Source organism: Centrocercus urophasianus, unplaced genomic scaffold (genome assembly GCF_019232065.1).
Source record: "Centrocercus urophasianus isolate 14NV4802_14NV808 unplaced genomic scaffold, USGS_Curo_1.0 seq_17, whole genome shotgun sequence".
Classification (NCBI taxonomy): domain Eukaryota; kingdom Metazoa; phylum Chordata; class Aves; order Galliformes; family Phasianidae; genus Centrocercus; species Centrocercus urophasianus.
In genome coordinates, this window is record NW_024884722.1 from 21,774,979 (window position 1) to 21,793,295 (window position 18,317).

General features: G+C 33.2%; 1 protein-coding gene across 7 annotated transcripts in view; it reads right to left on the reverse strand.

The window, feature by feature from the left end:
- Positions 1-18,317, reverse strand: part of KCNMA1 (potassium calcium-activated channel subfamily M alpha 1) — a 431,318-nt gene that overhangs the window by 108,181 nt on the left and 304,820 nt on the right. For all 7 annotated transcript variants that reach the window (XM_042817866.1, XM_042817867.1, XM_042817863.1 and 4 more), the window contains exons 12-16: positions 17,785-17,867; positions 14,671-14,740; positions 12,289-12,444; positions 5,987-6,096; positions 3,553-3,621 (exon numbers count right to left, since the gene is read on the reverse strand). In XM_042817866.1, the coding sequence (XP_042673800.1) occupies positions 3,553-3,621; positions 5,987-6,096; positions 12,289-12,444; positions 14,671-14,740; positions 17,785-17,867 (488 nt within the window). The remainder of the gene's footprint in view (positions 1-3,552; positions 3,622-5,986; positions 6,097-12,288; positions 12,445-14,670; positions 14,741-17,784; positions 17,868-18,317) is intronic.

Sequence of the window (18,317 nt, forward strand, 5' to 3'; positions counted from 1 at the left end):
GGCTTTCAGCAGGTATATAAACAATTTACTAACAAAATGCTTTTTCTTAATAACAATGACTATAATACTTGCAGAGATGAAGGAAGTTATAATATTAATGATGGAGGAATGTCTCATACTGTGATATGGAACAACTAAAGTGCAGACCTCAGTAGCTGGTCAGAAACCCTCTAAAGTCAGTCACATTTTGTACATTGAAAGGTTGATAACTGAGCAGTAATTCAAATATTATTAATTATATAAATGTAGATCTAAATAAATTTAAGTATAGCTATAATTAATCTTTTAAGTACCCTGATGAGAAACAATTGTATAAATAAAAATTAGGCCGTATTTTGGCTATTATGTGACTCCATATTTATCGTATCTAAGAATACGTTACCTGTATCAGGGCTTGCAAAGCTCATTTTACTTCAGAGCACTTTCACATTCTGGTTTTATGCAATCTTTTAAAATCATAACTTGTTTACAATGAACAATCTAATACATCTTTCTGTAGCTTTAATAGGAATTGTAGGAAAAAATGAAAAAAAATTAAGCAGGAAGCTCAGCTAGTGCTAGCTGGCATACTAATATTGACTTGGATAGATTTCTGATGATTTCAAATGACTATTGATCTCAAATTCCCTGTGGTAGAATTAGCATAAAGTTTTAGAAAGCCAGAATCAAGGAGACTGGCTGCAAAAAAAAATAAAACAAATTAAAAAAAAATAAAAATCATTACTTCAGAAGTGAAAAAACTTTTAAAGAACTTAAAGAAGATACTAAAATAGTCAGCGAAAATTCTGTCACCCACTCAAAATGATAGTGCGATGTTTTTCTTAACACTGAGGTGAATGTTTTAACAGGGAATTAGAAAGTATATAATGACCTTACATTACCACTTGTGAGAGCTGCACACATTTCACAATTCACTTTGTGGTTGCTTTAGCAGTCATTGCAAAGTGATGAAAGCAGACGAAACTGATCAGATATATAGTTTACCTCAACATACTATATGTATTATATATGTATAATATTGTAGTAATATTATGCCTTAAAACTAGTCACAAAAATCAAAGTGGTGTAAGATCTTCTCATTGAGTTGGCAGAAGGAATGATTTGAAACTTCTCTCATCCTATGCCTACTTCAGCTGTAGCAGAAAATAGCTTTTTCTACAAAGGTACCACCTTGATACTATTGCAGTCTTTTATTTATAGTAATTATTGTTGTGAACTATGTAAATTTCTCAGTATTTTTTAAAAATATGAATCCAAACTGTAATCATAAAATATACGAGTACATATCTCCTGTTGATCACCCTCCTGACAGAATGAATGTTATCATAATTAATTTTCTCTTCACATTTATGGATTATCAATGAAGAAATGAAGATGTGAAGTAGGGTAAAGTATGTCCAAAGACAATCAACAAAAATAATTGGTAAATGATAAATTTATCACGTTCAAAGACCATTTTCACTTGTAAACCATGTTATCCTACTTTTTATCTTAATTCTTCATCCTTTAAGAATGCAAGGAAATGTAAATAAACATAAGAAGTGAGAAAAAGGTTTGTTATACTACATTTCTGATTAGATTAAGAGGCTCCAGTGCATAAAAGCCAGAAATATGTACTCAACACATGTGTTGAAGAACACGGGGACAAGTAGAACAGTAAAATTATCCTGCAGGTAGCAGTTCGATTCTCCAAAGAGTGACTATAAAATTATCACTGCTTACTAAAGTCAGAAGTTACTACTGTGGATCATGGTCAATAAAATGATATGACTACTTAGTTTACCTGCTTTCTTTCCGTTATATATGTTTGTAAAATCCAACTGTTAACATCCCTTCATTAGTATAGCTTAATGCAATTTCTTTCTACCAAAGTAATTCACTGTGAACTTTTACCTCTGTGGACTTGAGTAACAGGAAATATATGATTGGATCACACTGTTTTACTTTTTGTGGGACCCTCTGCATCACCTTGTGATTAAGAACTCAAACCAACTTCCATTGAAGTTAGTTCAAATAATGATATGGAAGCCATGAGTTATCTGTTACTATTGAAAAAGACTGCAATATTAGCACTTATGTAACTAAATGACATGCAAAGTAATGACAACCTAAAGTTGGGCAATAGCTGTCAGAGAGAGCCAAAGGAAACCAAGTATTTTCCAAATATTGTAATCACAAAATATGTTAACGTACCACTGCTGTTACTAATGCATTCTTTTTTTTCTTTTTTTTTTTTTTTTTCCCCTACAAAATTTAGATTAAACTTTTAGGAAAAATATTTTTACATTACATTTACTTTACATTAGCAAATGCAGAATTTAGTAATCTAATGGAAAAGTATTTATTTTAAGATAAGCCCAGATGAGCTGGAAACATTAAAAAAATCTGTTATTGCAAAAAAAAAATGATCAATTTTTTAATTAACATAACGTGGACAAAAGTAAAATCCATTATCACACACACCACCTCATATATCACTTACCCCACAGGAAGGAATCAAGCAAAATCAAGTATAGGCCATGGAAATACTGTCATTAGTAGTTGCAATAATTGATTTCTGTGTCAAGTGTCCCACATAGGTTTTATATAGGCATTTATAAAGGAATATACTTTCAAAACCTCAGGAATCATGGCATGAGCTCAAACAATAGAATTGATTCTCCTTGGAGAAGAAACAATTGCCCTCAAAGGTTTAGGTAATTGGTGGCAATAAAAATATTATTTTGTCGTATATGTAACTCCAGATTTACTGTAACACTTACAAATGTCACTTTTGACAGAGAAAACAAAATTCAGATCAAAGTCAGAATTACCAGATTTTTGTTATACACCCCTCCGCATGTCACAGAGCACATGCAGAAGAATTTTTGTACAAAAAGAAGAAACATTTTCTGTCCATGAATTTATAGTGATTTATGATCAGGAAATTTATTTTCAGATAAAAAAGGTGTCAATCAGTTGGCAATTTCAAAACTACGTGTAACTTTGAGTTACCTGATGGTATTCATATATAAATCCTTTGTCGTAACTGATACCATATAAATGTTTATTCTATATTTCCATATATCCTGTATCCTATGAAGACTGGCTCTTCCAAACTGATTTATATTAAATTATTTTATAAATGTTTATTTTGAGAAATAAACATTACCATAATTACTAGTGATACCACACCTGCTTTCCACTTTTCTATTTACAGTAAATTGTTGGACTGTTGGACTGTCACTTAAAGCTGACAGAGTATAAACAAAAAACACTGAGCAAGGTATGTTTTTGTTTAAATAAAAATGAATTGCACTTCTGGAAGTGGACACATAACACTGTACCCCTACCTTACACTAAGTATTATAACTTAAATTGATTTGGGTGAGGAAAAAACAGAGCAGAAATAAAAGCCTTTTAGCGCTACATAAAATGGTGTAATGCGATGGCATGACAATTATACTCTGAAACGTTATCAAATGTATAAGGACACCTATGTTTATTCTCAAGTAAGCAGGCAAAATTCTTGACAGTGCATTCCTACTTCAGAATTTGTAGTCTTGGACGTACCTGCTTTCTCTTTTTTCCGACTTGTATTCTATGGCTATCATTAAGAGCTTTAGTTTCGCAAACACCAGTCTGCAGGAAGACAAGAGGTCAAGAGTCAGACCTTTTTCACAACTAACATTGTATAAATAGACATGGCTGAGAATTTGCACTCATTCAGATGTTTACCCAGTCTTCAGTAACATATATAGCTCATATATTAAAGTCTTTCTGTTTTGAAGATAATAAATGCTTCTTCATAAGTACTATAAACTGACAACTTGAGAACACATCCTAAGCAGCACTACTACATTACTAGATCTACTTAAGATATAATAACAACTGTCATAATTCAAAACATAAAATTGCATTTGACTATAGCAGTGGATGTCTTGAGGAAATTTTTCAAATCTTTGCTAAAATTTAGTCATATTTTGATTGCAGTGCACAAAACGTGTATATATACTGGCCAAAAGCAGGAGTACACTAATAGTATGTCAGCATTTATCAATTTCTATGACAGAGAAACAGCATAACTGGAAGCTACTTCTGACCAGCACATGGGAAAATGCATGCTGATACATTAATACACTTTTCTTTTTTTTTCAGTTGTTAGTAGCAATTTACTAAAACAAGTATAATATTCTTTATAAACTTGGAGAGTGGAGTTAGTACAGCAACACTTGTTTGAAGCTGACAACTACTGTGAGAGCAATCAAAGAAACCCTCAATGTTTTTTTAATAACCAGAAACCAGTGATTTTACAATGTTATCATTGAAATACATGCAAATTTCATGCTACTTGCTTCCTATTCTATGAAATTGGTCATGCATTCTTCAATTATAGTATAATTATAATGGAAACATAAACCTCTGTAACTTAAACACACGAAATAAAGAACTGTGTGGAGTTTACTGAAGTTTACTGTGTGCTGACCTTTACTGAAGCAGCCTTTTCATATCTCTGACTGGACAGCTGACATGGCATTAGGGACAACAATAAGACTTACAACCTCTGTTTTCACATGCTGGCTCTTGCTGTCTCACAAGTGTGTCTAAGGAGACTATTTAGCATGTACATGTTGGCTGAATGAGGGACAGAGGGGATGGCTGGCCTCTTGCAGGGATGGGACAAAGGAAAGTTTCTGAGAGAGCTCGAAGGAAAATGTAAAATATAAGGAGATTTCTCTGGCAGATTCAGATGAAATCTGATTTTACTCACAGACAGAAGATGAGAAAACTTTATTTAGAGGAATGTCAGGACAGAGTCTGACTTAGCCGTTAGCTGAGCTGAGCTCAAGTTTGTGGGGTCTAGAATCCGACATGTCTGCAACACTGAATAAAATTCAGAGTTCAGGAAAAAAAAAAAAAAACTGCTATAAACTGATCCAATATCACTGCTTCAGAGAGGCAAAAAACTGTAGTGAGCATATGATGTGTTGATTAAGTCCTAACAGTCTAAAAATGCCTCTCAGATGAGTTGAATAAAACAATTCATATATAGAAGCAAGAACTTAACACTGACAGAGAATTCATGATGTCTTACTCTGCAATAGACAGGGGCATCAGACTAGAAAGTGCTACTTCTTCAAATACTCTCACAAAAGAAATAATCTGTTTTGGAGCTGAGAGAGAATGCAGACAAATGTTGAGCCTTGCCTATGTTTTAGTAGCTTGACACAAAAGTGAAATCTATTTCTGTGACAAGCACTGTTATAAAAATATACCACATCGAAATATAGATGATGTACAAAAATTGCAACAATATGCAACAATATGTTGGACAAATGCAGAGTTAATATCTCTAATATTTTACCTTTTAATTAAATAGACGTGGAAATACGACTGTGCTAAACTGTCCTATACTTGTGGCTATGGTATGTACTGGAACAACCTTACGCGTACAATTGTGTCTTTCACAGAAAAAATGTAAGACAAATGTAAGTATTTTCAGTCTCAAAAATTAAAACAGTAGTATGGCTTAGACCATGGTTATATACTACATGTTTGATTGCAACCAGTGCTACAAAGCTCTGGACACCACACTACTTATATGACTGCACTAAATCTGTCTCAATTAATGAATGGTTTTCTTGGAATGGGACGTAAGCCAAGACAGTGATACTGACAAACACTACTCAAAGAATGGGATTCATTAAAAGAAACAATAGGACAGCTCTTTCAAGTAATTAATTTAAATGGATTGCTGATTAATTTGTCCAACACTGAAAACATTTATGGTTTCATTTACAATCACTTAATTCCAAATCTCATAAGAAAGCAGCATTATAATGTTTGGAATACTTCCATGCTGTGATTATTTTAATGTTTACTTTATTTGATTTCATCTGATGTAGCAACATTATGACTGTAGCAAAGTGACGTCTCCTGTAGAAATCTCTGATTTCACTTGAAAGCATGTAAATAATTATGCTTAATAGTATGTATTTCTACTTACTCACAAACTGCAGGGAAGGACAAACCCACAAAGGCACTAGACAGATATTCTGTATACATTTCATTCGCAACTCCTTCCAGATAGTATTTCTGCCACGTATCCTCCTCAATCTAAAAAATGAAACAAACAAACAAAAAAATAGATACAGAGATCTAAATAAAACAAAAAACTTCATTTAAAATTATGAACAACTTTTTAAACATGTATACATTTTTAAGTAAATATGTTGGTATGTCACTCAAGTATTTTGACAATATTGCCAAGAAAAAGGACAGTCAATCAAACATACTATGTAAAAATGAATCACTTGATTATTGGCAGGAACATTTAGCATGACATGAAATAAGGAAATGGAGAGCTTGAGGAAAAACATCTATTTTCTTTTTCTGAAAATTCTCTAGTGAAATGGCTGCATTATATTGCTACTTTTCAATTGCTTTCACCTTGTTCAGAACTTGGCTAGCACACACAAACACGCAAAAAAGCATCATTAAAAATTCTGAAAATTTATTTTCTGCATCTCTAGCTAGCAGGAAACAATGAGAAGTAGACATATTGAAATGGTTTCAACAGTCATAAGTGTTTTAGAACAGAATCTGAAGAAAAGCTTTACTGCCAAATTCAGACATATTTTATTGTTGAAAGAAAACGAGTCAGATTTTGGTGAATTTGGTGTGACATAATAATTGTGGGTTGTTTTTTTTTTTTTCAGTATTAAAAATATACTGCAACAGCCATTTTAAACATGATTTGTGTAGTATTTTATATATGTTTTGTCCTACATACTTAGTTTAAATTTTGGATTCACCAGTCTTTTCCTCCTGCTATGTCATTAAAAAATAAAATAAAAAATTAAAAAATCACTCTTTCAAAGGAATATTTAAAAGAAAAAGGATAGCAAACTTCTAAAGAAGTCAGTGAAATATTAAATACAATTCTTTATTTTATATTTTATTTTATTTTATTTTATTTTATTTATTTAATTTTACTTTATTTTATTTTTTCTGATAATAGGCTGCCAGGTAAGAAGTTACTTCAGTTCTGGAGAAGTAAAAAAAAAACAAAACAAAACTGCAAGAACAAATTGCAATATGGAAAGGATTCAAATCATTTCCTCCCTGACATGTGGGCTAAAAACAATCAAGAGAAATTTTTTCCATATACATTGTTTCACCATTCGGAGACCATGTGGGATGCTAGAAAAGATTTGCATTGTGTTATTCTCCACCACACACAGAGAAGTCATATCACATTTTTTATAACTCGTTTATTTATGTGAAACTTGCAAATGTTGCTGATCAGCAGCTCTTTATATACAGAAAACAGATAAAGTGCAGACTGGGTAAAAAACAGTAATGATAGCAATATGTTTGTTACTTATGCTCTATTTCATGGCTTTTTCTTACATTGACACCACCTGGGGTTGGAAAAAATGTGCAAGGAGAAAAAAAGCATAAAGATGGCATAAAGAAAATAAGAGTAAGGCTGTTTTCCACTCAATTTCTCATTTCTGGTTTCTTCCCTGGCTTTCTTTTCTTTAAGCAACCTGTTTCAATTTGAAGGAAGAAGCTGCAGATTAAATAAAGTAACAAGCACATTCTTAGCCAAGAATCAACAAAAGGACTGGAAAATGACAAAATTCATTTACAAAGCAGTGATCAAGATTCATAGATACTGGTTAGCATTACATTTACCTTCATGAATTCATTACAATGTTGAAGATAATTTCTTTTACGTTACTGTGAAATAGTAATAAATGAATTTTAAGAATCATTGATATATGAGATGCTATAGAACATTACTAATGAAGAAAATATTGCTCTATTTTATCTGCCTCAGACCCATGGCATTTTCCCTATATAACTTCTAATAACAATTAATTTCACTTATCCTTATAGATCAGTAAGGAGAAAAAATATATTCTTTTTAATTTAATCAAGTACAGATCCCTACTGTTTCTTGTTGATTCAGTTATTCAATGTATCTGCTTTGGTTTTGGCATGTTATGCTTATATACCTTGTGTGCTTATAATTCAAACCTGCAGAGTTCAGCAAATCTAATGTAATTTTCTTCAGCCTACTCTTTTTATCAAAAGAATAGAAAAAAATATTTTGGTAGGATTTTGAAATTAAAGTTAAGATTTTAAAACTGAAGTTTAAAAAATGATATGCATTCTTCTATGATATGCTTTCTTCTATGTCCATATAACACAAGAATATTGCCACCCATTAAACTCAGACTTAAGGATCTACTGAAGTTTAATTTTATAATTCTATTCTCCACAGCATTGTTTCTGGTGGACTTCTCTGTTTGTTTTCCCAACTACATACATGAGAGGAAAGGGCAAATAAGAATGGATTATTCTTGAATGGTAGCTGAAATGAACTTGTGAAATCAAACATTTCCCCATCTTCACCCATAATGCCTTTCAGTCCACGGAAATTGCTTGTGCAAGTGTTTGGTTTTACTGTACATTTAGACATTGGTATTGAAATCTGACAGATACGTAGAAGGCCGAAACCAGTTCCTAATTTCTTTGCACGCTTCTGGGGTTTACAGTCTTATAATCTGATTTTCTTAAATATTATAAATTATCAACAATCCCTTCATTCAATTCCATTGATTCCCTAACTCAAAAGTAACAAGTGCTCTTCAGCATTTGTAAGTGTAATAAAAATTCTTCAACCTCAGCCAACTATTCTCACAGTTCTTCCTGTGTGCAAGAACATTTTCCAAAATTGTTGTTTTATAGAATACCATATAACTAATTCAGATTGGCTTTAGTTTCAAATGAGAGATCTATGTGCTTTTTCATTGCTCATGATAATGTAGAATATTGTAGTAGTTAAAAAAAAAAAAAAAAAGACAGTATTCTTGAATACTATGAGATGCAATTCTTCAGATATCTTGGGAATCTCCTTGGATGCCTGGCTTCAATTGGGTTTAGATTCAAAACTATAGGAATCGTACTGTTAAAAAATAACGCTGAAATTTAAAAAACAGAATAGTATTTCTATCCAATCACAATGTAAAATGCAGATTGGTTTTGATCTCTTTAAACAGCTGACTGAAAAACACACTCTGTGGTAGACTTCAGTCCAGGACAAATATATTACTTTTTCCCCAAGGATTGACATTATTTCTAATCAGCACACAGTTCTCAACCACAGCAGTTTTTAGTTGCTATATTAAATGATTAAAAAGATTCTATTCAGGCAGGCCTTTTAAAGAATAAATGTTTTTGAAAACAGGCTACATTAGTATTTGGCCTAAAGCCTGGAAGAAGTAGTTGGCAAAGGAAGAAAAATGTTAATTACCAAGTACTCTGTTGATTATGCAGCCCCCTGAGGAGCTTCACAATATACAGACAAGTTGCTCTTCCCCCCCCCCACCCCCAATCTTCAAGCTCTCTTTCCGTAGAAGAAATTCACCAAGCAAACCCCAGACTCACACTTCAGAACAACCTATTGCTGCCTAGGTGGCCAAAAATAAATACAAAGTCAGTTAACATATTCCATCAGTGCATGTAAGCACCTGGCTGCCATAAATCTGTGCAGTTTCAATATGTCCATCTCTCAGGCTAGATTAGAAAGAAATGTAGTGGGAGAATTACATATATGTGAGTGTGAGCACAGTTGATAAAAGAGCCCACATTCCTGCTCTCAAAATAGCTGAAAGAAGAACTGAAACTGCTCTAGATAATTTTTCAGACCTCGAATGATGCTTACACAAAAACTTATTCATTTTATGAACCTGTGTTACACTCAAGCACCACATTCCAAATTTTAAAGAGTCACAACTTCTTTATTCATACAACAATAGCACTTTCTGCTATGAAGAGATTATTGAAATGCAGTTTACAGTTGTAAACATCATCTACATTTTTTCCTCAAGATTTGCTGGACAATCTTCTTTCCTTTAAATGTTTACAGAACCTTTTTGTTAAAACTGTATCACACATTCTTTTTGAGCTAATTTTCTTTTTATTCAGGTCCATGCCAAAAAAGAACATAGAAGATTCCATGTGAGATTACATCTCTAAAACCAAAAGGAAAATATAAGACACAAAAATAATATTTTGAGGTTTCTTAGTTTACTTTAGCTTTAATACTGGGCAGACTGTTTACACAAACCATTTTGCTGTAAAGTAACACATAATGAGTTAAACATGTACAATGTCACCATCAATCATGTTCATTTGTGTTTGACTGCTCAAACATTTATGGCTATTAAATGGCTTTCTAAACACATTATGATGAAGGAGGAAACAACACACATTTCAGAGTTTTTTTCTTTTTATGTATTTTTTTAACAGAGAGGTTTCAGTAAATTTTCCTGGCAATCTCCTAACTTGTGTTAGACTCAACTAACACTTGCCCAAGAAATTTAGGAGGCTCTGACATACTTAAATTCAGAGCTCCAAACGCAAAGGAGCAGAAGTCCTCTTAGGAAATGCACATCTTTCTTTTCAAAGGAGTCATACTTAACAATTCCAATCAGCGGAGCTGCTCTTCTACAATACACTCTTGATTCACAAACACCACTTAGTAATAGCTATCTCTTTCAAATAGTTTTTAGAGTGAGATAGCTTGCACAAAGAGCATCCTTTCAGTTAAGTGAAGTAATAAACCTTCTACTATCACTAGTTGATTTGGATTCTCATGGAAAGATGTATGTACTCTGTTGTTGGACATTCATTCTGTTTCAGATTTTAACACTCAAACCTTCTCAAAAATAATGATATCCATTTTAGTTTCCTGGACAATTCATTCTTAGTTAAGTAGTAGACATACTTATAACCAATAATAGCACAGTCTACCCAGCATTTTACAGTATTTCTTCTGTGCCATGTAAAGTAACCTAATTTAATTATCTGTACCCTACTCTAACTCTGTATATTGATGTAAATGAGCATGTCAGCAAAACTGGCATTAATTTCTTCTTCTAAAACAAACTTTTTGCTATTTTTCTATTTGTTCTACAGATATAGAAATATTCATAATCAATATGATGGTTTCTACCTTAGTGAAGGGGTAAAGTGCCTTTAAAAGCTCAGTTTTCAGCTCAGAACTGTTTTCACTGAGATAGTCTGATTTATCAATGTACTGAAATTATTACAAGATTATCTTATATATGAATCTTAGGTAGTTCCCAAATTTGGCTTTACTGAAATAAAACAGCTTTTGTTACCTGAACATGAGTAGAGATACAAGAAGTTTAACTACAGACATAAAAGTGAAGAGACAGGATTTATTTTTGTCCAGAAAACAGGCAATTTTTTCAACTGAATATAATAATCTGGAATATTTATGACACATAAGAATCTGTGGTCTCAGTTTTTGGAAAAGATTCTAAAGGATATCTTAATAAAAATTTCACAATTTTCTGAGAAGACTCTCTGCTGTATGTCTGTGCATCCCTACAGGAATATTCCTGGCTTCTCACATGATAATATTAGGCTTTGTGGGTTTTTTGGTTGCTTTCTTGTGTGGTTTTTAAGGCACGGTTTCTGGTGGGGATCTTTTTTGCTAACTTACACAATGAACTTGAAGTGAACTATGTCCTACCTTGTGACTCCAGTGCTGCCTGTCCTGTTATGAACACTCAAGAGATTGGAAATAATGCATCTTTGATGTTTGGAATTAATGCCCAAGAATGAGGAAGGAAGTACATGAAAAGAAGCACTGACTGCTACAGTCAGAGCCTTTGTCCAGAGAACTAGTATGACTGCCTCAGAAGTGTAGGAATAACAGGGTTAAAATTTTGCCATTTGAGTCTGAAAAGTTATTTGGATGAGGAGAAACAAATACACAAATGATGTTGAAGGAAGTTTAGGCTTCAGCTCTAACATATGTTCTTTATTGATTGTCACAGTCAGAGGTCTACTAACAACTTAATGTAAAAGACCAAAATGATCAGTCCTTTCTTCTGGACACTTTTTTACTGCATGGGACATATATAAATCATATATTTGTTTTAGCAGCAGGGGATTTCCTTTTAAATAAACACATGGTTTCTTTAAAACAACACAAAAGACCAGAAATATCCTCCAAGAAATGAATGACACTTTTAATGGCCAAACACTTGTCAAATAAGAACATAACTTTGGCAGAACCTGGCTGATTTCCCCATTTGCTGAATAAATCTTCTGTAGGTAAGCTGTTTATTTCTATTTGTTTGTTTGTGTTGCAAAAGCTATTAATGTGTTCCTATCTGTTTTACATTTGAGCCATATTCTCTACTCAGCTCTCTGACAAACTGAATTGCAGACTTAACATACTCTAATATGACAAGACATTACCTTTATGAATGATCTCATGGAAAAGAGGTTGGCTAACATTGTTGAAAGGCCTGGTGCCAGGCAACTCTGAGCTATGAAACCCAGCTTGAGCTCAGCGAGACAGATTGCATCATCCCCTTCTTTCCAGTTCCAGCTTGGAATATTTAACAGATGAGCCTATAAAACAAACAAATAAATAAATACATAAAAACCCAGAAAGTGAAGAAGCAGAAATATTTCTGCAAATAGAATACAGTATGGGAGGAGATAGCAATAAATGCTTTTGTTATTGGCTAGACATTTTCTGAATAGGAAAATTTATTTCAAAAATCTTAAAATTTAACTTTATGCTAGGAAGTGTAACAATCTTTAATGCATATTTTTATTATAGTCAACTTACACATTTCTCAAGTCATAACCTACATATATGCCTGTGAATATATGTAGGATATACTACATATATTAGTATATCCATACTTACATCTGAGTGAGCCTTAATTTTCACCTTAGTGTTGTTTATTTTCTCCTTCCCATTTGGCAATTACTGGTCTACATTGTCATTTAATTCAAAATCACAATAAATGGCCAATAATAGAATACATGTTTTTGTAGCTATCCACAAAGAAATGACTTCACTTGAGTTGCCTAGAAGCCACCAATTTATCTTGGGTAGCTTTAGTGCAGGCATGCACAATCTGCAGCCCACAGGCCAAAAGTAGCCTGGCATAGCTTGCACTGTGGCCTGTCTCCTGCTCTATGCCATCATGGCTGTGGCTCTGCCCAAGGCCTGCAACCGCTCCTCAGCATCAACCAAATATCAGTCTGCTATTAACCCCATCTAGGCTCAAACCAGGCCATGGGGTGCAGTGCAGTGTTAAATTATGGCAAATATATTTAAGGATTTTTATACAATGGCTAAACACAGTCCTGTGACCAGAGAAATGTGCATTTGTTGCCATTGTGATACAGGAATTTGAGAATAGGTTTCAAGATTGAAAAAAAAAAAAAAAAAAAAAATATTTTTTGGCTTATTTCTCACTCAATTTTCTGTCAACATAAATATATAACTTGCAAATTTTCAAATGGAATGTACGGAGTTGCAGTCAAAAACATGATTACATCTCCGAGCTTTATAAGCCCCCTTGTACAAGAGAGAAACATCCCTCCCTTCATAATAACACAGTATTCACATCATCGTTTTTTGGCAGAATGTACATATGCGACCAATTGTTGTGAAAGGCAAAGTACAGAAAATTTCATCAAAAATCTCTGATGCACACCTTGAGATCTCTCTGAGAATTGCAACCACTGCCATCAAACCAGACTGATGTATTAGTTTTACAAAAGCAAGGTCATATATCCTACAAGTTTTACATGTTTGTTGCTCTTTTTCTATACGTTTTAATTAAAAAAAAAAAAAAAAAAAAAACACATTAAAAATTAAATAAAATTTTGTTACTTATATACATTAACTATACTATATAGCTTATGAGGGCTCCTCTGAAAGTAATGCTTACTATTTTATGATGTTGGTTCATGATATTAAAGGCAGAGGCACAGCAGTAGAGGTTGAACCTCCTAGACAATATTCCATTACATTTTCCTACCATGAGAGAGGTGGCAGCCAGGGGCAGTCTAACTAAATGGTATCTGTCATGGGAGTACATATGAAGCAAAAGTGTGTCACTCAATTCCTGCACGTGGAAATAATGGCATTCACTGACATTCATTAATGGTTACTTAACATCTCTGGAGATTAGTGGATGTGAGCACCGTGAAGCTGTGGGTTGTGCACTGCAGGGCAGCAACTGTGTGTCACCTACACTAGTGAAGATTTTTCTGAGTGCAGCATGGAGACTCTTGTTCCTTGCTGGTGAAAATGCATAGCTAATGATGGTAGCCATATTGAAGAGTGGTTTGTAGCTGAGAATTTGCTCTACTAAATATTGTTATTGTGCTCTTTGCATCAATTGTTTTTCCCATGGAAATAAATAGAAGGCATTTCTTTCAGAGCAGCCTCCATAGATGTGGCCCTAGACAATTCCTCTTGCAGCTCAGGCAAGCCAAAAATTTGGACACTCATGCTGTAGTGCAATAAACTTGGCAAAATTTATGGATGCTGACTGGTTAAAAGCTCATCTGGAATCAATAGCAACAACAAACTCAGTAGCTTTGAGAATTATATCCAAGATGGTTGATAAATATCAGAGATTTTGATAAGGTCCCTTGCATATATAAATAACACTGAATTAACTAGTTACAAGACTACGTGACAAGGTTTACTAGGGTGTTCATGTTAGGAAATAAAAATGCTTATTATTAGTAACACTAGAAAAAAATTGTTCATGACTGCAATGTAGCAAAACAAATTGCAGAAAGAGACACTAATAGTTATCACATCACCTTATTGTGATACTGCAACATCTGAGTGATAATTCTTATCTTCGGATGATAATTCTTTATTGAAATAACTCTAAAAGTAAAAGAAAAAGAAAACAACAATTAAAATAGCATTTTAGCTAGTAGGATATTTGGGTCACGTATCCCAGTACCTCTACTTCACTGTGTTGTCACGTCCCACAGATAAAACTGTATTCTTTTATTTATTTGTCTGTAAAGCATGGTGATTGAAGTCAAACCTATGTAGTCTCTGCATATATTCAAATTCAGTTAATAATCACCAGGTAATACTAGAGAACACTGAATTTCAGGAATTACTTTGTTGAATGGTATCCTTAGGGAATTTGAAGGAAAAAAAATACTTTTGTTTTTGCAGCTCTGTTCAAGATACCCTACTCATTACATTAAACAAATAATATACTTCTAATTATTGTCATCTTTAGTAATTGTTTCTTTGAATCAATATAATTGCTTGAGTTTTCCAATGACATATGTCTAAAACAATTTTCTTTTATCTCCTTTCTCTCTTATTATTTTTTTTACTGTTGCTAGACATTTATCATATTTAAACAGCTTGAGTAATAATTCTATTTTATATCAATTCAAGTGCAAATTCATCTTCATTTTTTCTGGATTTTGTCAAAGCTCAATACTGAAACTGATTTCTGAACTCAAAATTTAAAAAACATATGGCTACTCCCATAATTTGCAACTTGACTCTATTCTTCATTATTAAAATAGGTTAACATATATTCCGTTGTTTGTCCATCAAAAATGAATTGAAAGAATAATTATTTAGAACTGAGTAACAGATAGTGTGATATGAAGTGAAGAATATACAATTAAAAATAAAAAAAAAAACACCTGTTCAGCAAAATCAAAGACAGAAGCAAACAAAAAAAAAAAGTCAGTTCTGTAAGAACAAATTGAAGTAAAAAAAAGAAAACAATCAAAAGGGAAAATAATGTCAATTACTTTAGAGTCATCAGACTCATAAGATTCTCAATGCCACAACTGTTTACAGCGGTGTTCTGTAGGAAACATCTTGCAAAATTCTGTTTTTGCTTGAGCTTCAAGTATACAAAAACTAGGTCATGATATGGATTTAAAAAGATATATGGACAATTTCAATTTATACTTTATTTTCAGAGGGAAAACCAACTCTTCCTAGTATTTTTTCAATTCTTACTGAATTGAATTCTTACTGAATTTAACTAAACGTTCAATTTTATTGAATTAAATTCACTTAAATACAAGAAAATGCATGAGAATTTTAGTTCTGAAATAAAAGCTCTGCTTTTTACTAGATTAAAAGTAGTAAATGTTTTAAGAACACACTAATCTGCAATTGAAAGTCTTTTATGCATTTATGCAATGAAAACTAAAAATGATTTTTGCATTGAAACAGAAAAATGAAATCAGGCATTGGAACAGGCTATGCATGTAACAGAGAAGTGATGGAGTCACCGTCCCTGGAGGTGTTGAAAAAACATGTAGATGTAGCACATAGGGACATGGCTTAACAGCATGTGATGACAGATTGATTGTTGGACTAGATGATATTAGAGTTCTTTCCTAACCTTAACAATTCTGTAAGACCTGCTCCTTCCATATACACCCAAATCTCTTGTTCACAGTGAACTTTGCCAAAGGTGGAGTAGCATTATCATTTAATTTTTTTTCTCCTTTTTCTTTGACTCATGGAATGCAAATATCTGACAGACCAATAAAATTGTTTAATTGCAATGATCAGTTCCATGTTAGAGAATTTTTGACAAATCCTTGATATTTGATTTTAAAAAACAAGAAGACTGGTCTCATTAATACTATGATTAGGGAGCAGACAGGGGGCAGGGAAGGAAAAAAAAAATAATGGCTTATTTTTACTGTAACTCTAGATGCCCATCCGCTAACTGAGCCTTTGACCTTCCTTCACAGAATAGGAGGAGGAAAACAGGACAAAGCTTTGGTGGTTCCTAATGTTGTAAATGCTCTGTCAATTAACATAAGCATCATTCGACTTAAGTATTAAAAATGAGCATGGAGCTAGGAGACTATTGTATAGTTTCCATCATGAAGTGCATACATCACTTTCACCAAGCTAAGTAATTACTTGTAGTAGCAGATTTACTGAGGAGCAATAAGGTATGAGGCGATTGAAAGTCCTTCTGTCTCATGATCAACACCAGCCTTTGCAGAGCATATATTTTTGTAACATATTGTTGCCACAGCATAATTAAATGAAGGGAAAGGACATGCAATTCTGTTGGTCCTTTGTGCAGCTATGAATACTTCAATGCTAAGACCTATGAAATGATCACACGGCCTTGTCATCCTCTCCACAACGTCTAGACAAACTGCATTCTGAAGTAATTAGTGCAGTGACCAGTGAAGATCCAAGAGATAGTGCCAAGCAGTGGACTTGGAGAACATTAATAAATTACTGTGTTCGAGCAACAGTAATCACAAGCCAAATAAATGCAGCTGATTCTATTTTGGATGCCCTTTGAGAACTGTAAAGTACTCTGTAAAGTGGTCTGTAAGCAATTATAACAAAGAAACAGAAAAGGTGCTACCTAGAGCTCTCATGTCCCTTTTGAAAGGATGAATTTTTAGAAAGCATCTCCTACGCCATGAAAATAGAGATTTAAAGGCAGTTTCTGAAAAAGAGAAAATCAAACTTCATTGACTTAACAGAGAGGAATACAGAAATTGTTAGTAGTTCATACAATTACACTGGAACTGTGTTGGAAGAAAAGCAATCAACATATCTGAATACGGAAAGATACTCTAAATGAGTAAAAATGGCCAATACACAAAGTTCCAAACAAATGTTCTGATTCAAAATTTCACTTTTGGTCTAGTTTGTTCTCTTGACATTTTCTCTTCTCATATGCTGCTTCTAAAGCAGCTAAATTAGAAAAGGAACTTAAGAGCATCCTCATCTCTGAGCTTCTGAGGCAATCTTATAATCTGCCTTCTAAAGAAAATCTTGTGATGCTCTTCAAGTCCAACAGATCAGCTATAAATTGGTGTGTGGCTATGGACTATCTGGATACCAGAATTTGGCTAATCAGAGTTAAGAATACAAAACCTATTAAAAAACAATGAGTTTACCTCATTATATTGGAGGCATCCTCAGCATCTGGGTCAGCGCAGTATTTATTGGCAAGAATTAGGCACGCATCTGCTGACTCTATCTGAGACACCAAAAAACACAGCAAACATAAATAGCAACCTCTTTTTCCAACTTTTCATTCATCATAAAGTATTAGAAAGTACAGCACTCCTATCATAGGCACCAATATCAGTTTACAGTACTGACAAAATTTTCAAGATTTTATAGTTGCTGGGCAACAGCTTCGCACACGCACAGTAATTTTGTGAAGCTTCCTCAGACCAGTTTGGTAGTTTAATTACCTGATTACTACTTCGTATAAGCTAAAAGCAAGAAGGTTTTAACAGATGTTTCTTTTGTAAGCAGGTATTGAATTTTAGACCTCTAAATCCATAAAAAGCTTGTTATATTAGTACACTACACACACAAGTCCTGCAGTTTGTTTGAGAATGTAAGTACTTTCTTGTTAAAGAAAGGAGGAGATGTTTGAACTTATGATTCAGAGCATGAATTTTCAGACAGCATGAGTAAA